We start from the raw sequence: 23,616 nt of genomic DNA, 5'->3' as shown, positions 1-23,616 counted from the left end.
AGATGCGACCTTGGCCTATGACAGGCTTCGGCATAGGACCAGCCTGTCCGCGGCCATATTGACAACTGGCAAAACTTCGCTTCTATTCTTAGAGAAATGGAGGCGCATGGTGCCTGCTTCCAAGTTGGAAAGACCCGAGGGAGAGAAGGGCGTCCACGTCGCAGAAAGTAATGGCTTCCGCCAGTTTGACTTCACAGTGGACGGGACCTGTTCCAAAACCTCCAGGGAAAGTTGATGTGGTGTCCAGGGGCAGAGAAGGGAGAGCAGAGAAGGGCGGTGTGAGCATGCGCTAATAGCCACGTTTTACCTTTTCTATTCCAGTTCCTGCTTAGGGTGGGGTGGGTGGATACACAGGCTCTTCTTGGCAAGCCCTGCCATACATTCCTGTTAGTAACTTCCTGAAGCTGCCCATTGAAGCTGGCTTACCAGGTTTTGCTGATTAAAATCAGATAGACCTGGGTTAATGTTTTACAACCCATCACATACTGGAAGCCTGCCGTCCGAAATTTACTTCACTCAGCACTAAGGTAAAATGTTCAGCTTTAGTGCTTGGCAGATGGTGTTAATCTTGTTACACCATAGGCCACACATTTCTAAAACAACTACTTTACATGGTACAATTATTATTTTTAGGGGAGGGTACTGGGGGATTGAACTCAGGAGCACATAACTACTTAGACACATTCCACCCCTCCCCCCCCTTTTTTTTGTATTTTATTTAGAGACAGGTTCTCACTGAGTTGCTTAGCGCCTCGCTAAATTGCTGAGGCTCGCTAAATTGCCTCTGCCTCCCAAGCTGCTGGGATTAACAGCGTGCACCACCGCTCTCGCCTTGGTGCAATTTTTTGAAAAACTGTTACAGGGTTCCCACTCGTGACATTTCAGAAAAGCAAATATATGTAGGAAAAGAGGAAATGCTGGAAAATGATACTGGCCAAATTGTGTGCATGCAGGACTATGCAACAACAAAACCCACCATTATGTTTATAATACACCAATAAAATATGGAAAAAGAAGAAAATGAAGATTCATATGGTCATAAAGTCATTGAATGCAGACCCCACTTGCGGCAATAAGGACACAAAAACTAATGAGACATTACCTTTACTCAAACTGAGCTCAGGTTAGTGAGGGTAACAACTACAACTTGAAATTTTGCATACATTTAGAAGCATTGAACAACTGCTCTTTGCATTCTGCCTACCCATTCTCAACCCTCTTGTCCAAGGGTAGACAGTGCTGGAAAGGGAAGGAGAAACCAGTCTGATTAGAGTAGGCTGGTAGGAACTGTCTTTCCTGCATTGCCTAGGTTAGTATTTGGGACCGAGTACAGAATCTTCTGTGATTTGTTCTTTGGACAGACCCTTCTAATTAGTCAACCAAAGCCTGTACTCTGTGCCCCTCGTCAACTGCAACACCAAAGAGAAACAAGAAATCATGGCTTCAGTTTACACTCTGGTTACTTCATCTGCTGGTTAGCATCAAGGAATAAACTTATCTGGCTTCAGAAAATTTAGCTACACAAAACTTATCACGAGATCCTTGCCTTGAACTTAAAAATGGACCTTCACACAGGTCTTAGTACACCATAAACAATATAAAACTAAAATTTGCATCCCACTCCGTTCTCTTCCAAAATTATCTTTATTTTCATCTGCAGTGTTTGCAAGAATCATTACTAGAGCTACCAAACTCCTAGCCACTTTCTCTATATTTAGCAATGCATTTTCAGGAACTTGAAGTAAAAAGTTAAAAATTTGTGGCAAAGGGACGGAAATGTATAGAACTTCAATAATAACAATTTTAATCATTGAGTATGTAATATGTGTTAGGCATTGTGCTAAATGCTTTATTTTGATTTTCACAAAATCCTGTGAGGTGAATATCATCACTTTTTAATAAATGAATCACAGAGAGCTTAAGTATCTTGGTAAGATCACACAGCTAGAAAGCTACAGACTTAGGTTCAGTCTAGGAGTTTTTTTACTCCAAAGTCTTTAACCATGGGATATAGAAGACTGAGGGAATCCATTTCTTCTTGTATAAGTTTCCAGTATAATAAATTAGCAAATGAGTTCCAAAGGATTTTTTTCAAAAAGTTCTTCCCAGTTATAAGCTATATACAAATCTAATAACTTATAAGAAATGTTAACAAAAAGTAATTGAATACCCATTTTCTATTATGACTCTGTAGTGTACATGGCCCACACTTGAATATAATCTTTGAAAAACTTCATTCAACTTCCAACTATATTGTGTGGGTGCAGCTGAGCTGCTCTTTAAGTATTCACATGTGTCCAGTGCTGTGATGTTTGACGCATACCTCTATTTTCAGAATTGCAGAACCCAGCTCCACTTCTGTTACAACTGCACAAGTCACACTATCTGTGTTTCAGAATAATTTCATGTCATGTTGTCCCTTCTATATAGAAGTTGCTGTATTTGTCTGTACTTGCCATCTTGTTACTACATGACCATTTCAAGTGCTCCGAAGGTGCTCTAATATGATCTTTAGCCCACCGAAAGGTTTTGCAATTCTGCAAGTCACAGCAGAACATGGAAGTGTAAAAGAGGGCTTGGTATTCAAGTGCTGCCATCTGTTGTCAGTGAACTCTATCTACATTTGTGGTCTTCACCTCAGGAAATTGGAATTGTACTTAATCGCAATACTTGTACAATTTGATTTCCAAGAGATTAAAAAAAATCTTGACACTTTTATTTGCAGTTGGATTGGCATAAACTTCAAAAATCTGTTTCACAAGTTATGCTTTTGTGATATAAAACAATGTAATATAATTAAAATATGACAGTCTTATCCCTAAACAGTTTTGCCATTAAGAACAAATAGGGTGGAGACTGAGGAAAATGAAGGAAGAGAGAAGATGCTAACAGTTTCTTGATAGGTACTAGTCATTACTTGTGAGATATAAAAATACTTGTAGAGCACAATTAATTTCAAAGACACAGTAAACAACATATGCCCACCTTGGAAAGCAGAGGGAGACTATTAGTTTATTCACCTCTTCTGTGTTCCAGGTTCTATACTGTTTCACTTGTTTCATTTAATTTCCAGTAACTCTATAAGAAAAATCAAGGGCTGGGGAGATAGCTCAGTTGGTAGAGTGCTTGCCTTGTAAGCACAAGGCCCTGGGCTCAATACCCAGCACTACAAAAAAAAAAAAAAAAGAAAAAGAAGAAAAATCAAAAAAGTGTATTAAGTGCTATTGGTGGTTATAAAAAGATGTATGATGAATAACTACAGTCAAGAAAATTCACTGCCACTTTATTTGAGCATTGTGGGAAAATCTTGGAATATTATGCTTATATGTATTATTTATATTTATTAAATTTATTATATGTTTGCCAATAATTTGAAATAAAGAAGTAAATTTGGGCATTCTAAAGTGATTTATCATCCTCATTCTCCTTGGTTTTTTTTTTTTTTTCTTATTATAAAGGAATAGCTTTGCTCTCTTGTTTATAAAACTTGAGAATTTTAGTGGAATAATTTAAGAGTTCCTTAGACACCTTCTTCCTTCTCATATGAAGCTATGGATTCCATCACTATTTAGTTTTTTGCAAATATCTGCTATAGCAATTGTCATATTCTTTTGGAGCCCCCTAGACTATAAACCACTTGCTTATCTGTATCTTGCTTATCTTGGAATCTCAGGTGCTAACACAGGATCTGGAATGTGGCAGGAATGCTATAACTGTGGAATAACTTCAATAATGAGATATTCCAGCAATATATATAGGAAATTTACAGTCACTTTGCAAGACATACTTTTGATACATGCTAGAGAACATAGTAACATAGACTTTAATATTGTCTTGGGGATTAGGGATATTTATAAAATACACATTAATTTCTAAAATTCAAGGAATATTTTCCTCAACCAAAAAAAGAGGGCTTTATTTAATAATGATCTGGCTTCTTTGACTAACAAATCAAGCATAACTTAGATTTCAAGAATTATTTTACCCATTTCAGAGTTAAAATTTACTAGATACTACATTTTCTATGGTATGGTCAAATCTAGAAACAAAGTTATTTTGATCCCTATTACTACATTTCTATTACTTTACACAATTAAAGATTAACTGTAACTGCTTTTCCACAGTTGCCTGATCTACATTCACATTTATCCTTTCCCACAGCTCCAGGTTTGATTCAGTGTTATTGAAAACCACCATTTATCAACAGTGATATCAAAGTTTACAAGTCATTGATTCTCTTCTTTCATCTACTGTCAAGTCACTGTTTATTTCTCAGATTGTCAGACTTTACAGATCAAACACACACACCTCCATCAGCCTCTGTCATTTATGTTTCTTATAGATTAGTCCTACAGGGACCTCCCAAACAGGTTCATTCTAAACCCTCTCAACATTAATTATCTTTTCTTTGCACTTTGATTAAAAATCTAAGAATACTGGGTTGGGGTTGTAGCTCAGTGGTAGAGCACTTGCCTAGCATGTGAGGCACTGGGTTTAATTCTCAGCACCACATAAAAATAAATAATGGTATTGTGTCCATCTACAACTAAAAATTATTTTTTAAATATATAATACTTTCCATTATCGATAAGAATTTGTATAGTCTTCTAAATTATCAAATCAGAAAATTATAGTGAAAACAGTTACACAAAAAGTCATGTCACAACATGACTTATTTTGTCTCTGATTGTGACTCATTCAAAAATTGTTTGGATCTTGTGGCGATGTTGAACAGAGGGAGTGAAGAAAAAAAGACTTCTCTGGTGAAAATTTATCACTACATATGGGGACTGTCTGTATTTGAACTCCCTTCCTCTATTAGGGAATTCCCTACCTTATGTATCTCCTTGGTGGGAGATAGACTCCTTCCATAATGTACAGGAAATGTCAATTGCTTTTCCAGTTCTGTGACAACTGGACCTAGGCTCAGCTAACTATAATCATCTACCTGGAATTTTAACGGGGAGATAATGAAGTAGTGATCAGAATTGTCTTTGCTAGGGAGTAAAGAGGAAAGTGGAGATAGGAGCATTCAATTTAATCAGCAGTTAAAATGAATGTATTCAGTTTCTGGTTATAGTAGAGGCCAGGTGATCAAAGTTCTGTCCTAGCAGTAGTAGTGGTGTCCCCACTTGACTGAGGTGCAATTTTGCTTGTGATTCTGGCAAGGTAGACTTCTTTCTATTCTTGCCCATTCCCAAATTTGTTTTCAGATTTTTCCCGTATTCCCATGTACTATGCAGTTTTCTCCTAGTATTTCCTTTTCTGCTTAATTGGCCAAAATTTGTTTTTGTTGCAACCAATAAGCCAAATGGATACAACTATCATTTATACTTTTTGTACATGGATTAAACAAGCCTTGGTCCATTTCATGTTTTCCTTTTTGTAACACAGAAATTATTTCCCTCATTTTTATCTGCATTTGATAGGAGATAAAAATGAAGGTTAGGGGTTTAAGTAATGGAAGCATTTCTTTTTCTGTTTTACTTTAAACTTACACTTTCCATGCAACATGCTCCAAAATAAGCAAATACCTTTAAAAAGAATCATGTATACTTTTAAAAAATTCATTATAGTATCTTTTATCTGAGGGAGGTTTTAATTTTTTAAAGCCTTCTGTTTAGCTTTTCTGATCCTTTTTATGGGCAGAATCATGAGCTGATGATTCCAGTATCAGGTCAGAAAGAATTTATATTAGTCACTTTCCTTCCTGGAATTAAATTTCCCATTGACAGTAGGAAAGAGGGTATTGATTTAGATGATCTCTAAGGTTCCTTTCAGTGCTGACATTCTAGGAAACTAATAAAAATTCATCAACATCAAACAAAAATGTTAAATTTTCCTTTTGAGCAAAACATGAATATTCCTTAAAAAATTGAGATTTCTGCAGATTTTTAAAAATTCTGGTATAATACGCTTTCATTAATAGCTTCCAAAATAGTACACATGATATTAGGTAGCTTCAGGGTTTTAGCCAGTTATTGCTTGCCTTTTGCTTTTAATAAGTAAGGAAACACCAATACCTATTTCATAGAGATATATACATTGTGTTCATCTCACAGTTTCTTAACAATGGCACCATTGCAAAATTCTTGGTTGGGCTTGCTATCCTGCTCAGTGAAAAGTGAAAAGTGTTTAGCAGCATCCCTGGCCACTATTTACTAGAGAACAGTAGCATGATTCCCCTTCCCTCACATTTTTATGACAATCAAAACTGTTTCTAGGGAAAGTGGAAGAATAAGTTCAAAGGAACCGCTGGTTTAAGAATCTGAACCAGGAATCCAATCCAAATTCAAATTCAGAACTTATTGCTTGAGATTGCTATCTTTCTTGTGTTGAAAGAATAAACCTAGATTCTGAGCTTATTTTGAACAGAGTTGCTGGTTGAGTCATTGCGTTTTCACACTTGAGAAAGACACCCATGTTCTATTATTTGCTTTCTTATCAAAGAAACCAAATAAAAATAATCAGATTAGGTGGTGTTAACTCTTTGGGAGGAAAGGATTGCATGCCTTACACTTCAAAGTACTCTTGAGCTGAAGAGCTAGAAGCCTGAACTTTATACCCTTGGCTCTTAATCACCATGTGAAAACTCCAAAAATCAGTAGAAAGTAAGCTAGAAGTTGGTTAATGGTGGCAGTTTCTATGGCTACTTCCTAGTACAGTAAACAGGCAAAGGAGCCTGTCACCTTTAAAGCAGATATAACAAAACATGCAAATCCTTCAAAAACTCAGGCTGTACCTCTATATCATACTTTCTCTGCAGTTTATAGTATCAATAAAACTTTGCCTTCTCCTTAAAAAAAAAAAAAAAAACTGAATTCTCAATGTAAATAAATAGGTGTAGTCTGGGAAACACAGTTCTTGTATCTGTCAGAGATTTCCTGAAATTTGTTTGATGGAAGTTATTTACATTTACAATGGCAAAATTGGGAAACAACCTAAGAATTTAGTAGTTAAAAATTAAATTATGGGCAATAGTCTTGATGGAGAATTATTCAGACATTCAAGTTTGTGAACACCATGAAATAATATGAAAAATATTATAATAGTGAAGAGAGTAGAATATAAAGTTATATATGAGTGTTCACAACCTGATTAGATAAAACTATATACAGTGTAATATTAGAAATTATGCCAAAATTATAATAAAGCTGATAGAATTATCATAAAAATAAGAAAAACTTATGCTCAAAGGAAAGAGAATCCTATTGTCACCAAGAAGAGAAAATAGAACTCACTGCTATGCTACATAACAAAAACTTATTGGTTGTAGATGAGATGATAAACTTTTATAGGTATTTTATTTCATGTAACATGAATTTGCCTTTTTAGCAACTCACAAAAAAATGTTCAGTGAGTATTTCTCCTGTCTTTTCAAAGCCTGGGCATAGAAAAGAAATAGAAATAGAAATAGAATATTTGACTTTGGATAGGACTAAAGGTATTTTTTTTTTTCTTCCTTGCCATTTTTTCAAAATTTATTTTATTGAGCATTATTTGATATTTGAAAATTCTAAAAATTAGAAGAATTCTATTATGAGATAAAAAGCAATACAAAAGATTGTAGAAAGAATATTGACAGAAAAGAATCATCATTATCACTCCATGTCTCTGATAGTTAAAGAAGAAAAATAAAAGAAACAGGAAAAAGCATCAGAAAGGGGGAGTAGAAAAGTCTTTTTGGAAAAGCACATAAAACTGTTACTCTAGAAATGAAATGAATTGATTATCAGATCAAAGAAGCTTTAGCTTTAACTGACAATTATAGCAGTGGTTGAAGAGGAGACTACAGAAGTTTTCAATGCTAAAAAGCATTTTGGTTCTTTGGAGCAACCAGCTGAGGCTCATTATCAGGAAGAAATTTAGTTCTTCCATTTAAGGGATTCTCTACATTATCTACATTTTCTGCTTAAAATGCTTTTCCTTTTTTAACCATTTATTTTTTAAAGCACACTATTGAAATACTTTGCAAAAGTCTCAGCAGGTATACTGGGAGCAAGACAAAAAGCCACAACAAAGAAGTGCCCTATACAAGTGAACTTTCCCCTCTGCAGTCAGTGAGGTTTCAGGACTGACAAATTACCTTGAAAAAACTAGAGACCTGTTCTACCATTATTATAAATAAAGATGTTTTGTTCTTAACATGGTCAGCAATATTTTTGAATGACAAAGATATTTTCTAAAATATGATATTTGGATGGATCAAATGATAGATGAATGAAATAAGTTATCTGTGACCCTAAATAGCTCTCCATTGTATTCCATTGTTTCATCTAGCAATAAAATGTTCCTAAAACAACAATAACAAATATAAAACCTACCTATTTTCCCTAACTAGTTAATGTGAGAAGAAAACACCTGCCAGTTTCACTCCTACAAAAATGGTTTTAATATAGGGTCACAGAAAATTCAAAGGTTTTATGGCCCACTATAAAACAGCTCTTTGTCTTTTCCCACTAATTCCCTAGTGTCACGTTTAACAAAACAAGGAAACTACAGATAATAGAGGTGTTTGCAGATTAGCCTTCCAAGCCATAAATAACACAGGGTTTTGCTCACCTACAAATATTAAGGCAGCTTATCAATGTTTAAGCCTCTTCCCCTTTGTCATGGTTGCTAACATTTTAACCCGGACAAATTGAGAATTTTTTCTTTCCTGTCTTCTTACATTGACAGAGTACACATTCATAAGATTCTATGATCAGATTTCATGGTATAAAGAGTGAGACATCACCTAAACTCCAGCCTGCTACCTGAGAGCCCCTGATTTGGAAGATGCAGCTGCTTTATGCCCTTCTTGTTTTGTTCTCTCTTAGTGATGGTTTCAGTCCTAACTGTCCAGGAAGATGTAGTTGTGATTCTGTGCAGTCGGTGCAATGCTACAGACTGATGGAGGTGCCGTCAGGTATTCCTCCCACCACCAAGAGGCTCTACATTAGCCATAGCAAAATCCAGCACCTCCAGGTAACTACGTCATTCTGCGCTCAAGTTGCTGCAGTTTTATTTTGTGAGACATAGTGTTGGGTGAGTGTGGGGTTGTTAAATTTGATTTAGATATCATAATTGAAAAGTGCTAGTTATCAAGTTAGGGTAGTTGTACTAGCTGCCTGCTTGCTCTATACTACTGAGATGGCAGTAGAAAAACCTCTGGGTATTTCTTTTTAGGAAAAAAGCGGGGGGGGGGGGGACCCATAATCTATAATTAATAATATTGTATTTCAATATTTGAAAAAATTTAAACTGTTTTGTTGCAAAGTAAAAGTAAAGAAGGGCCTATTTCTTTAAAACAAAACAAACAAAAAAAGAGCATATTTTCATTTTATGACCCAGAATTAAGAATCCCTTGACCTTTCAAGGGAAAACATTTTATTTTATGCTATGCATGGCAGATGACAGAGTACCATAAGGCTATCAGGATGAGCTCAGTATATCAGAATAATTCACACAAATTCACATACCAGTCAGGTATCACTGTCTTTGTGGAAACCAATACAGAAGAAATATGTTTTTGTTGTGTCAGGTTATCTACAGATCTCATTCTGTGTGTTTTTAATTATGACTTTTAAATTATGCTCATTTATCCAGAGGACACTGTGAAAAATGCTATAGATTTTTCTAACTTTTACAACACAAAAGAACTTTTATGTTTGATCTTTGCTTTTTTGAAAGGTATCAACAAATTAGGGTTCTCATTCTAGTTTTCTCAATAATTAGAGATGTCACTCTTGACAAGTTGTTAAAAACATCTTCAGGCCTCACATTTTGCCAAAGTAAGTGATCTCAGGCCTCTTCTAGATAGAGCATTCTGTGACTCTCTTGATTTTCCCTTTCCTGTTTGCTGCTACTTCTTCACAGAACCAAATTCTGAGAAAATACCTCTTAATTAGTCAGGTACAGAGAGGTAGGAAGTAGATGTATTCTTCTATCAAATAAAGACAATCCCCTTCTGCATTTGGTTAAAACATTTTCATTAGTCATCAGAATTTAATATATGTGCCATGGTATTTATGTCCAGGTTTAATAGTCATAGTTGCCTCATCTCCATCTGTTTACGTTCCTTTTCTGGCCCTGTAGTGCCTAAAGTCAGAGTGAGTCTGATCCTTTCAGGTCAAGCAATTTAAGCAAGACACCTGGAAGGTGTAACACATTTCACCTGATCTGTCAGTGAACTGGCCTGTCAACTAAGCCTAATAATGATTCTACTCTGCCACTTTGTAACCTGTAAGATGAAATTATACCTCTCATCAAAAATCAGTTATTGAATGGATCGGTCTGTCATTGATTTAGGCTCCTTAAAACATGGCATTGCCACTCCCCTAACTTTACACAACTTGTCTCTTGGAAGGACAGATCACATTAGAAAGACGAGCGAAAGACAGAATTGTTTTATTAAGGAAATAAAAAGCCCTGAGCAATGATACTTCTCTTTTGAAAATGCTCAGGTTTTAAATGACCATATTTCACTTGTATTTGATGAATACATTGTATGTTCTGTTTATTTGGTCTGAACTTACAGAATCAAGTACCTTGACTTATAGGAAAAAAGTGCCTTAAAATGAATCATTATATTAATATTAATAAAAATTATATATAATTATGTTTATGTTAATAAATATGTATCACAATTTAAAATGTTTATGTGACTTATTCCTATAAATCAACTGTTTGGGACCATGAATGCTGTGTTTGAGGATGAATATAAAATATTAAAAATTCATAGTTTTTGCCCTCAGGAAAAAAAGAGATTTTATTTACACTTTTATCTATAAAAATTCCTACCTCTTTGAGGTGCATCCCATTGGGCTGTAATAGTCTTTCTTTGTTTTTCTGTTTTATACTGTGTCTCTGGTCCCTTTCCTGCTGTTCATAGTCCTCCTTCCCATCCTAAGACCAGCATCTTCTTGGGCACCTTTAACATTGATGTGCATGGCTGGTCTGATGTCCCAGTTTCACACTTTCTTTTTTTTTTTTTTTTTTTTGGTTAAAAAAAATTAATATTCACATTAAAAGTATTACTATTACAATCAAAACATGGCATGCTTATTTTTCTATTTTTCAGAAATAAGAAAAAAATCATTCTTTCCAGAGCATGTTTATTTATATAGTTATCTGAAGGCACATTAGATATTCTTAAAGACTTTAGCTATATGAACTTTTTTTAAAGATTTCTCATACAGACTTTTTATATTGGCACAGCACAATGATACAGAACGGTGTAATTCACTGTGTCATAGTCACACTGTATGAGACACTTCACACTTTCTTGAACTCATAAAAACAAGTACCTATCTTCTTTTCAACTTCATTTCAGTCATTTTGATTTTATCACTTATATGTCCTCATTATTCCTCTCTTATATGTCTTTTATACCATTTTTGTAGGTTTCCTTTCCTCTAATGCTCCTCCCTTTTTGGAGTTTCTTCAAGGAATCTGAATCTTCAGCTATGTTTTTTCTTCTTATACCCACTCTCCTTAGGTGATTTCATTGTATCTAAGTGACAGTGGCTCCCATAACTGAATTTCTAATACAGATTTTCCCCCCATATTTCAGATTTATCCAGCTGTCAACTGGACTTTTTAGATATATGAGAAGGATCCCAAAACCACATATCCCAAACTTAATTTAGTCTTTTCCTCTAAATTTGTGATCTTTTGTGACTCACTTCTTTCACCTAGCATGTCCTCAAGTTTCATCCATGTTGTAGCACTTATCAGACTTTCCTTCCACTTTAAGGCTTACTGGATTCCATTATATGTATATACTAAATATCATTTATTCACTCATCAGCTATTGGACATTTGAATAGTTTCTTCTTTTTAGCTCTTATGAATAAAGCAGCTGTGAATATTCATATTTCAACCTACCCAAGCCACTCCTATTTTGAAGCATGCAAGTTCAGTTCAGTTCTTTGTGTCCACATATGCAAAACATAATTAAATATGCCTTACTATTACTATTCACACAAACCAAATTAATATATTCTCTTCAAAGGCAGAGGACAAAAGCAAATGTAGTTATGTGGCAGACAATTAAAATGATTCTATTTACATATTTTGTAAGAGAGGCGACGCTGCATCTAACTTCTCCTTGGTAAGAAACATGTAAACACAGTTTATAACAAGTAGTGGGATTATGGATTATTTTTATTTTCTTTCCATATTTTTCCAGAATTTTAAGATTGTTTATACAGAACAAAAGTTGAATTCCAACTTTATTTTACAAACTCTTCGCTGGCTTGGTTTACACAGGTCTGAAGCCATATCTTTGTGGGTATGTGGTACATTGGACTGATAAGAAGACCAAGAAAGGTGTGTGGCCCTCTACTGCTTGGAGTAGAGCCTGCACTGAATTGAAACTAGAAACAAAGCCTTTTGTCAGAAAGCCAGCAGGAGCAACCTTGTGCTGTACTTGATATTACTTGCCTTGTTTTTTAAAGCAACATTGAATAAGCTGCCAGCAGCTCCAAGGTTAGCTCTAAGGGCAAAAGCATCTTTTTCCACATCTTGTGAGTACAGCATTGCTGAGGCCATGGAAATGAAAAATTAGATCTGGCAGGTTCTTCCACCCATTAATAGCTCTGTAAAACCCACAGAAAAGTTGAAAATTGGTGGGTATCTTCTTCATTGCTTGTGACACCATGACTTTATACTCTTGCTAGCAGGATGTGCTTGGACAGGTGATTTCACTTTATTAAGCCTTTGTTTCCCTTTCTGAAAAAAAAAGCAATAATAATGCTATGTATAGGCTTTATAAAGATTAAACTTTGTAAATACTTAGAAAACGGTAGCCATTTTAATATTAGTAATTAAAACTAGTCTTTATTGACTGACAAAAAGAAAATGAACATGTATTCTTTGCTTAAAGAAAAAAAACTAGCTTCTAGATTCAGGTAAGAATATGAAGGCACGTTTTGATTTCCCTCAGTCACTATATGGCATAAATAGAAAGGAAAACAGAGAAACTTTAACATCACACTTTGTCTAGTCCCAAAATAAATTGCCTGTCCAGATTCATGTCACCTTTGAGACCACATAGTTAGCAATCTTTCAGGGTTCTTGTCACTTGGATACCAGTGAAAGTATTAGTAACACCGGGTTCTTCTTTTGGGAGCTCAGCAGTCCAAGAAGTGAAGATCCATGACGACAGTCACTTCTGAATTTACATGAAAGATAAGTCAGTTCAGAATGGAGAACAGATTAAAGATCTCTTGCATCTTAAGCAGATCATTTAATTTTTTGTGACTTGAAATCTACCACTGAAATGGTAGGTTTAGACTTATTAGTCGCTAAAATATGTCTTTTGAAAACTTTGTGATTGTGTTCAGATCTTGAGTCTGTTTAAAAAAACAAACAAAAACACCAAAAAATGAAAAACAAAAAAAAACCATTAATTGTAGGCCAAATGCAGTAGAAAATGGTGAAGCCAAGGAAGGAAACGCTTTGGAGTCACATAGATCTTGTTCAGTTCTTGACTCTTTTATTTCCTAATACCCTTATCTAGAAACCAGTGTTAACAATACCAAACTTACAACATTATCTGCAGATGGATGATAACATATAAAAAAGCATTTGAGGACTGGGGATGTAGCTCAGTGGTAGAGTGCTTGCCTGGCCTGTGTAGTGCAAGCAAAAACAAAAGCACTTGGCAGTTGCAGATATTCAACAAATGCAAGAATAAAATTGCAAGCATTATTTGGACTAGACAAATTAGTACAACTGATTAATTCTGATTAATAAGAAAATGTCAAATATTAGCAGCAATATATAATGCAAGGCAGCTGCCAAAAAAATTAAGAGTAAAAACTTCCATTTATGAAAATTTTAATCCCATCCATTTATGGAATCTTTCTAAAAGAATAATATATTAGAAGATGCTTATGTACCATAATACATGTCATATGTCTTTCCATAATATAGATACCTACAATAAATATGTGATACAGAATTAACTCACTTTGAAGGTGTTAAGTCACACATTGGTATTATAAAAGGACTCAACTGCATAATTAAATCAAATATTTAGAAACCATGGATAGGAAAATTCATACAGTTGTGTGCTGAAAATTTCAGCTAAATCAAATTCTACAACACGTTGAAAATTTTGTGACTATTTAGCAACCTGAAGAAAACCTTCTTAAACACAACCATACTTTTGCAACCAAATACAAATATTGTATCATTGATAAAAGAGGTGGATGTCAAGTTAGGAGTTTGGCAGACATGCAGAGAGATAGAGGAACTTGCAAAACATGAGGGACATATATCAAACTTAGTAATTATGTAAATTCCAGGAGAAGAATAGAGAAGAATAGCGTTAGGTCTGGAATATTTGGATGAATGAAGTTCTCTAGAGATGGAGGGAGATTCATTTACAAATTTGTTTCTTTATGGATCTTTTCATTGGTAATGTGCAAACTGGGGATAGGAAACAGGTGAGCTCATTTTCCAAATTATAATATAGTTGAAAATGTTTCTCAGGTAAGTATATCCTACTGATAGTGGAATCTGGAACATTTGGAAGTTTTACTTTTAATTTTTTTAAAGGGAAAACATTTTTAAAATGTCATAATTTCAAAAATCCAAGCAATCAAACATCCTTTGTAATCTTACACCCTAGAATTACCAAGTGTTAATAGTTTGGTGAAAGATTTATAGATTGTTCAATATCTGGCTATAATAAGGTAATAAAACAGAAGAGCACTCTACTACACAATGAATCATTATGCAATTTGTAAACACTTCTGCCTAGAAGCAAAGTTGTGAGGTCAGAGAATACACAGTTAAGAGTGGACCAATATTACACGTCTAATAATGTGTGAAAGTGCTTAGGATATTCTTGATACCTTAAATGGATGTTCACAATCATCAATAAAAGTAACAGGATCTAAGTGTCAACACTTTTCCAAGAGATAATTTTAATTAGAACCTGAAAGGAAATCTGGATTATCATTAGCATCATAATGATAATTTATACAGAATTTTTCACTATAATCTTTTTCCCCCCCTTCCTTGTCCCTATCTCTTTTGTAGCAATCTAACTTCACCAGAATGTTGTCGCTGGAAGATTTTATTCTTCTGGCCAGTGGAACAGAGTCTGTAGAAAATGACACCTTCAAAATTCTGAGTACCCTGAAGACCTTAGAACTCTGGAAAAATAAGTTAAGACGAGTCCCCAGTGCTCTCCCAGCCAGTCTCGAAGTGTTGAAACTAAATGATAATTCAATATATGCCCTACATGGATCAGATTTTGAAGGACTGAAAAAATTGAAAGTTCTTGAACTTAAAAACAACCTGATCTCTTCCCTGTCTCCAAGCATGCTCTCCTCCCTTGTCAGTTTGCAAAGTTTGATGGTGGATGATAACAACATAGAGTCTGTAACTGAACCCCTCATTCTTCCCCACTTGAAACACATGAGCATGGAGAATAATAAGCTACATCTTATATCAGGTAGCTTCTTTACTTCTCTGCAGTCTTTGCAGTTTCTCAGTTTCAGTGGTAACTTTCTAACTAAAATTCCTATTAATCTACCCAAATCCTTGCTATCTTTAAAGATGGAGAGAAACCAGCTCAAAGTGGTGAGGTTTCGAGATGTGAAACACTTGGAGAATCTTTCCCATCTTTACTTGTCAGAGAACCTCCTCTCTTCCATTGATGGGGCACAGCTCCTTACCAATTTAACTACTCTTGAGGTGTCCCAAAACCAGCTTCAAACACTGCCCCTCAGACTACCAGTAAGACTACAAAAGCTTGACTGTAGCAATAATCAGATTCAGAGAGTTACAGCACGAGACTTTCAGGACCTACAAGACTTGAAACATCTGTTTCTGGACAACAATGTTGTCAGCTTGTTCGAAGCTGGAGCCCTTCAGAGGTGTTCTCAGCTGTCCAACCTGGCCCTGGAGCAGAACCTGCTGTTGTCTATACCTTTAAGGTAAGTGAGTACTGTCATTTATTGTAGCTACCATAAGCATTTTCCAAAGATTGGGACATATCAGCATATTTCACAAACAATGAAATGAGTCAGCAAACATAACAAGGGCTTAGGGATAGAAATTTTAACCGGAGGTTTGAAATCTCCAGCTCTCAAACCAAATCTAGCACTAACTTAATTTATCTTGTGCACAGGACAAGATTCTGACAGGTGATATCTATAAAGACAAAAATAATATGATGATATTGTAAAAAGCATCAAGGCTTCTAAGTATGTATTATACAGATAACCAACAGGCAGGCTGGGCATGAGAGGCCACCAGCAAAGCAAAGATACCAGGAAAAATTGAGGGATCATATACAGTAAGATTTATATTTTTTAAATAATTTAGGTAATAGCTATGGGGGAAAATTGAAACTTTACAATGCAATTCTGTATTTGTTTTGAATTATTTATTGAGGAGCCCCATATTCTCAGTGCTATGACCTTTAAAGGGCTTAATTAAGCTGGCTCTGCTTATTTCTTCATGTGTCTGCATGAGTGGGTGAGTCCATCTGTGTTGGCCTTACCTTATGTTCTTAGGTATCTCTTTAGCTCTCTTCTTCTCTGTTCTTTCCTCTCTCCTTTCCCTCTCCCCATCTCCTCCTCCTCTCTTCCTGTTTTGAACACTTACCACATGCCAAGTACCAGGTACTTGGAACACATAAATGTAAGAAAAGAGATAAAATTTGCGGTTCTGTACAACCTAAATTCTAACAGGAGAAGACTGACAATAAATGTAAAATACAAGTAAAGTATATAATATTTAGACCATGTTAGGTATTATAGTTATAACAACAACAACAAAAAAGGCACAAATATACCAGGTCTGCAGTATAGAAGGTGGAATGGCTGCAATTTTAATTAGTGTAAGCACAGTAACCATTATGAAAAGGTAAGCTTTGAGCAAAGACTTGGAGGAGGTGAGGGATTTAGCCACAAAGTTATTTTTAGAGAAAAGTGTCCTAAACAGAAGAACCGCCAGCACTAGCCCCTAAAGCGAGAACAAGCCAAATACTTGCTACTTAAGAATTTTATTACTAGCCTTATTTTATATTACTGAATGTTCCTACTCGAAGAAAAAAAAAAGTTGTATATAAAATAAAAAACTCATAAAGCAGGGGATAAGAAGTGACTATCATATGAGGACATGACAGCAGGCTGTGACAACCATGGGCAAAATGTCAGTGAACTTTTCTACTCAGTGACTTTTAGAAGGCATTGAGTTAAGTCATCCTGCTAAGTTTAGTGAGTGAAAATAGCTTAATTATATACTCCTACAAGAGCACTTGTGTGTTTATAAGGGACTAGAGAACACACAATGCTTTTACTCAATGGAGTATATAATAGAATCACAAACTGCAGCTAGCTATAGTTCTCAAATCTGACTTCACAATAAAATATCTAGAAAAACATGAAAAACCATACTTGTGCCCAGGTCTTACTTCAAACCAATTAAATCAGCTGCTCCAGGATTGGGGCCCAGGCATCAGTATTTTTTAAAATCTCTTCAAATGAATTTAATTTGCAGCTGGGGTTGGGAACCACTCAGCAAGGACAATGGAGCAAGCAATGTAAGGTGGGAGTGGGCTTTTCATGAGGTTTAAGTTAAGTAACACAACTTTATGTCCCATGAAGGACCTTGGCTAGCTATGATAGCAGAATTCCTGTGGTTTTTAAGTACCCCCAGCACCATTATCCCCTCTTCTTGGCTTTTCTTTGTACTGGAAAGTGAGAATGATCCAGAAAATGTTCTCTGTGGCTTTCCTCCGATAAAGAATAAAAACATAACAGTATTCATTCCCTATATTTGAGTTTAAAAACTTTTATTTATGAGCTTTAAACAGTACAACTTTTTATTTGCGTGCTTATTCATACATAAAATATGTACTATAAAACTCAGTTGTCTAGAAACATTAGTAACCTGCTCCTATTACAAATAGGATTTCTACAAACCCTTTCTTTTTCCTACCATCTGCCATTTTACATTTCATCCAGAAGATAATAGTACATGGTTTGGGAAACACACATATTCAAGTACATAAATAAATTTTGTGTTTATATGAATTTGCCTCAATAATAGAAGTTGATATCTAGCATTTATTACATGCTTGCTAAAATGCAATGAAGTTGGATACATTTGCTATTCTTTGTTACTCTATACAACAATCGTATAAAAGTAGGTTCATTGCTTGACCTATTATTTTACAAATTAGGACACTAAGACTTAGTGGTATTAAGAAACCTGTTGAAATTCATTGTCATGAGAGAGCTATGCCATTAGCACAGGACACATTTTTGTCTTTCCACAATGTTAGAATTTATTGAATAACAATAAAGTCACAAGCTACATCACTTTCATTGGTTGAAATTCACTGAGTACTCATGGGTCATTTAGTAGCCAAAAGAGCTAGCAATTATGGGTTTTTTATTCCAATCTTAATTATTATTATCTATAACACTCAAGTCACAAATCACACAAGTCACACATCACACTTTACATAATGGCATATAGGTTATGAAAGGGCAAGAAAGGGTTAAGACAGCTACAGGGTTTTAAAAGGCCACACTGACAGCAGATTCAAAAGCAGAAGAATCACTGCAGGTAGTCAGATAAAATTAGGAACCTGCCAAAGAACTTGTTCAGGGCACAGTGCTGTCAGGGCATAGAACTTATTCTAGGACAGTGTCTGGATGGCAGGCAATTTGGAAAGAGGCTATGCAAGCAGGGAGATGGAGCTGAGCAGAAGCTCCAAAGATAAAGTAGGAGTTAGTGTTGCCTGCTGGCCTCATGAAGTGTTCACCAGATGATCTGATGACCGGTCAGTGTGTGCCGCCATATCACCTTTTATGTGTTTTAGATAAGGGTGTCTCTCCATTTATATGTTTTAGATGAGGGTTTTGCATTATTTGGGGATCTGGTATGCCTAATAAGCTCATGTGCCTGGTTTCCTTGATATGGGTTTGCTATGCTCAGGTTCTGTATGTCTCTGATTTAATTTAATAAGTTCACAGGTTGTCTTTTTTTTTTTTAAATATGAGCACAATTTACTTATCAGTTTTTGTCTTATGATTGTGCTATTCTGATGGTGGTTGTTTACTTGTACAAACAGGGATTAAAGGATTTTGCAGTGGCATTTGTACTCAAGATAGAATCACAAAGTACTGCTTTGTAAAATGGAGTAACTAAGAGTAAGGCACAGCCTGCTCTCCATGCATATCCTCAATAAATGGATTTAAACACAGTAGTTTAACTCCATTGCCAGGGAGTTTTAGCCACCTCATGATCCCACCTTTGTGATTTACTCTACTGTCAACAATACTTTACTATTTAGAATGCCCAAGATCTAGGTTTCACTTTTTTTTGTTTTTGTTTTTGTTTTTTCTTTGTACTGGGGATTGAACTCAGTGGCACTCAATCACTGAGCTCCTTCCCCAGCCCTATTTTGTATTTTATTTAGAGACAGGGTCTCACTGAATTACTTTGTGCCTCACTGTTGCTGAGACTGGCTATGAACTCTTGATCCTCCTCTCAGCCTCCTGAGCTGCTGGGATTACAGGCATGCGCCACCTTGCCCAGATAGGTTTCACTTTTTGCTGCTTCACGTTTCACCAGTCTGCTTCTCGGTGAACAAACAGAAGTTACATCATCTCTTCTTTATTCTCTCTTTAGTTAATTCAAATTTAGAATAGCTTTCCATTTAATCTTATTTACATGTAAGCCCCACTAATGGCAAAACCCAAAGAATATATGATGGTATTTCTAGAGGCACATTTGCCTTCAAATCACAACAACCTTTTAATATGAATCAGATTTATGTAGATAAATTATAATAAAGCATAAGTAACTTGTCAAATTTTATAAAACCAGAATAATTAGTATTTTTTCTTATGATGTCATTTTGGCTATAAGTTGACTAGAAACATGAAAAAAAGGAAAAGGATGGAAGGAAGGGAAGAAGAAAAGAAAAAGGAATACCTAAAAACAGGTACAGTTTCTACAAATAGCCAGAACTTAATAATTGTATTTGTTTCAAAGAAAATTGGCTTGTTAATTTTTATTCGCTAACATATGTAATTTCTGTGTAGTGAGCACTTTCATCTGTTAGGGTAGAAAATCAAAAGCTTCAAGAACATCAGTAACTTACCTAAAGCCATATACTGGTAAATAGAATGACCCAAGATAGAATACAGGTCTTAATAAGTAGGGATGTTTTTGACTCCTCAGTTTACTCCACTGTCTTTCCCCAATTAGGTCCTGTTGTCCTCTGCAATGGAAGTGGAGTCTTAGTTACTGTTACAACTAAAGTCTATGAATAGTTCATCTTTCCTTAGGGAAGAAACAAAACAAAACTATGTGTAAGAGATTTTTCCATATATTTTTTTGGAGACTCACCTTTTATAAACTGGTATATGCATAAAATTGTATTTCTTGAAGATTAACTTTAATACTGAATTTAATGCTCAAACCATTCAGTATAGAATATTTTCCCCTGGTAAATTAATCTACTTTGTTAGGTAAATTATTCCACCTAAGAAGACACTTTAAATAATTTAGGCTTTAAATACAGTCATGTGTCACATAACAATGATTCTATCAAGGATAGATTGTATATACCACAATGGTCCCAAAAGATTATATCATTTAGTGATATCATTGCTGACTTACGTTTTTTAAGTACACAGTGATGTTCGCACAATGAAATCACCTAATGACACATTTCATAGGATGTACCCTCCCATTAGGTGTTGTGTGACTGTACTAAAAAAGTCTAAATGCTTCTGTGTGTTTAGGTACTGCATAGTTTGCAATTTAATTAAAAAAAAAAAAAAAGAAAGAAAGAAAACCCAAGGCCAAAATTTAGGTTAACTGCCAATAATCCAAATACACTAACTTTAAGGAATGAAATTCATAAAAGATTAATACTATGACAAGCAAAAGGTAATACTGCCATATATTATGGTTAAACTTGTTTGTTTTCTCTCTTCCATATAGCAATAATATAACTAGGTCTACCATAAGTTTCTGAATACTAAATATATGAAGGTCTATCTAATGTACTCAAACTATATGCAAATAATGTAACAGAAATAGTCTCCAGTTCATTCTGATTTTTGAAAATTTTTTTTATCAACAGGCATTAGCATGACATTTGTCAAACTGATATTCAAAGTATTAGGAAAACTACCCCCTGCCAATTATTATAAACCAAAAACTGATCAAGGTTGAAAACTTAGTATGTCAAAAATTAAATTCATCTGCAATTGCTCAGTCAGAACCATGTCTAGACATAAGCACATAATCTGTTTTCACATATTAGGGGTCATTCAACTATATATTTTTCCACTTAATATTTTAGAACATTTTTTCTTTTTTCCCCTTTTCTCTCTGTTTTTCTCAAGTACTGCTATAGACCTCCCATGAATCTTAATTTGTTTAGTGTGTTTTAATAATTTACAGTTGCTGTTCCCTTTTGATATTCCCATTATCCCAAATTTGGCAGTGGGAGTCAGTCCTTCCAAGTTGGGTCCTGTGTTTGTGACATATGACTCAGTTGGTTTTTTAAAGTTTTGTTAAAATACACCTAACATAAAATTTACCATCTTAATCATTTTCATCTTATAAATCAAAACCTTAAAGAGTTTTATGATTAGGAACCAGAAAAATCAGGGGGTTAAAAAGTAAGACCTATGGCCTGAGGTGTCTGGTAGCTCTGGTAGCTTTGCAGGCATGGTGCTGCACCCTCCTGTCTTGGTCTTCTTGGGAGTAGCCTCCCATCATGCTGAATTGTCTTCCAGGAGCAGCCCCTACGGGGCCTACTGAAGGGCTGGCCCTGTCTGGTCACAAATTGTGTATGCAAGGAAGCCAGGAATACAGGTTGTCTTGATTTTTTAGGTTTTAATTTTGTTTTCATTGTGTCTGACAAGATACAGTTATGATGATTTATCAATTGTTATTTTAATACAATAGATTAAAATTTTAGATTTTTAAAAAAAGACAGACCCATGAAAAAAGAGTTAAAGACCTATAGGATCAGACAAGTTGGTGCTTATATTTAACTTTCTAACCTAAAGCTTGTTTCCTAACTTGATAAGAACTGTACAGAAGAGGCAGGTGATACTCAGTTTCTGTGTACCTTCGTGGTTGTGGAATGATGGTTGTGACCTCCTCTCACATCCTGTCTCCACACTTTGCAGGCTCCCCAAGACCTTAGCCAGGCTGGACCTAAAAGGCAATGCCATCCAGGATATTGCTGAGAGGGAGCTCAAGGATCTCAAGCAGCTTCAAGTTCTAAACCTGAGGAACAACAAGATCTCTGCCTTGGACCTCAAAGCCTTAGAGGGTCTGCCTCGCCTCAGGCACTTGTACCTGGATGGAAATCCGTGGAACTGCACCTGTAGTCTCCTAAGAGTCAGGGAGATACTGAAGGCCAAGGGCACAGATGTGAGGGGAGGACAGTGTGCAGCCCCAGCGGAACGACAAGGGGAAAGCTGGATGTCTTCCAAGAAGATAATGAAGCAATGCGAGCAACACTTACACTTGATCGAGAAAAGCAAAGAGGTCAAAAAGAAATCAAAACAGGAAGACTTCTCCAGCATCAAACTCAGCATGGATGATGATGATTATGATTATGAAATAGATTAAGTATGATCTTGTTTACAGCTTAGAAAACAATTTTCAACATTTAATCCCTTAAGCAGAAATATTCTATACTTTAGATATATAAACTTCTCTTTCATAGTTTTTGTTTTCGTTTTTTGAAAATGAAGGCAATGAGGGCTAAGATAAGTTGAGGTGGGGAGTAAAGTTGAAGGAAACAATGGTAAGAAGGTGTTTTCCTAATTAAAAAAATAAAGAAGGTGTTTTCCATTTTAAAAGTAATTTGTTTATGTTTTATTCTGAAACCTAGGCAAATGATAGTGTCAAATAAAATCTTATATAGCTAAAACTTCCTGCAAATTGAGTATTTTATCAAATAAGTGATGACTTTGATGACTTTTGTATATGAAACTGGTACTATAGGCCTACACTACAGGCTATTGGGCTGTAAGCAATAAAAATGGTCTCTGATTTACTTTAGCATAAAAGAACTTACTGGGAAGATTTGGGTTAGCTCAATCAAAAGAAAACTGAAAAGGAAAGCACAGACAGTGTGTTAGTCACTGTCACCATGACAAATTACCTGAGATAAACACTTCTAAGGAGGAAAGATTTATTTTGGCTGATGGTGTCAGAGGTTTTGGTCCATTGTAGCTTGGCCTATTGCTTTGGGCCCATGTAAGAACAACACATCATAATGGAAAAACATAGTAGATGAGGCCTGTTTACCTCAAGGCAGCTGGGAAGCAAAGAGAGAGAAGAGGTCAAGGTTCCAATATCCCCTCCATTGGCACACCCCCAATGACCTAACTTCCTCCAACTAGGCCCCACCTTTTAAAGGTTTCACCACCTCCCAATACTGCCACAGGGTGGGGACCAATCCTTTGACACATAGGCCTTTGGGGAGATTTCAGATCCAAACTGCGATAGGGATCAGAACTGCCCCAGGGCCCCATGGAGAGACCCTTAGCTTCTTCAAGAGCTCTCATGCTACAGAATGAAGCACTTTCCACTATTTTTGGTGTCTGCTTCCCTCCTTTC

The 23,616-nt window shown here is 35.5% G+C and overlaps 1 protein-coding gene across 2 annotated transcripts; it reads left to right on the top strand.

The window, feature by feature from the left end:
- Positions 1–425: 425 nt before the first annotated feature.
- LOC124989652 (nephrocan) lies at positions 426–22,783 on the top strand. Of its 2 annotated transcripts, XM_047559599.1 has the most exons (4): positions 426–527; positions 8,820–8,967; positions 15,034–15,935; positions 22,173–22,783. In XM_047559599.1, the coding sequence occupies exons 2-4, from the start codon at positions 8,893–8,895 to the stop codon at positions 22,618–22,620; spliced, it is 1,425 nt and encodes a 474-aa protein (XP_047415555.1). In that variant the 5' UTR covers positions 426–527; positions 8,820–8,892; the 3' UTR covers positions 22,621–22,783. The 2 variants fall into 2 exon arrangements, with proteins under 2 accessions (XP_047415555.1, XP_047415554.1); XM_047559598.1 differs by lacking the exon at positions 426–527 and having other exon boundaries at positions 8,779–8,967.
- Positions 22,784–23,616: the final 833 nt, after the last annotated feature.

This window comes from Sciurus carolinensis, chromosome 7 (assembly GCF_902686445.1).
Source record: "Sciurus carolinensis chromosome 7, mSciCar1.2, whole genome shotgun sequence".
In the NCBI taxonomy this organism is placed as follows: domain Eukaryota; kingdom Metazoa; phylum Chordata; class Mammalia; order Rodentia; family Sciuridae; genus Sciurus; species Sciurus carolinensis.
Note: the sequence above shows the minus strand (reverse complement) of the source record. Positions and strands in the feature narration are given on the sequence as shown.

Coding starts and splice junctions, on each gene's coding strand:
- LOC124989652 (XM_047559598.1), top strand. CDS start 8,779: ATGCAGCTGCTTTATGCCCTTCTTGTTTTGTTCTCTCTTAGTGATGGT. Junction 8,968..15,033: donor GCAAAATCCAGCACCTCCAG/GTAACTACGTCA, acceptor TCTCTTTTGTAG/CAATCTAACTTCACCAGAAT. Junction 15,936..22,172: donor CTGTTGTCTATACCTTTAAG/GTAAGTGAGTAC, acceptor CACACTTTGCAG/GCTCCCCAAGACCTTAGCCA.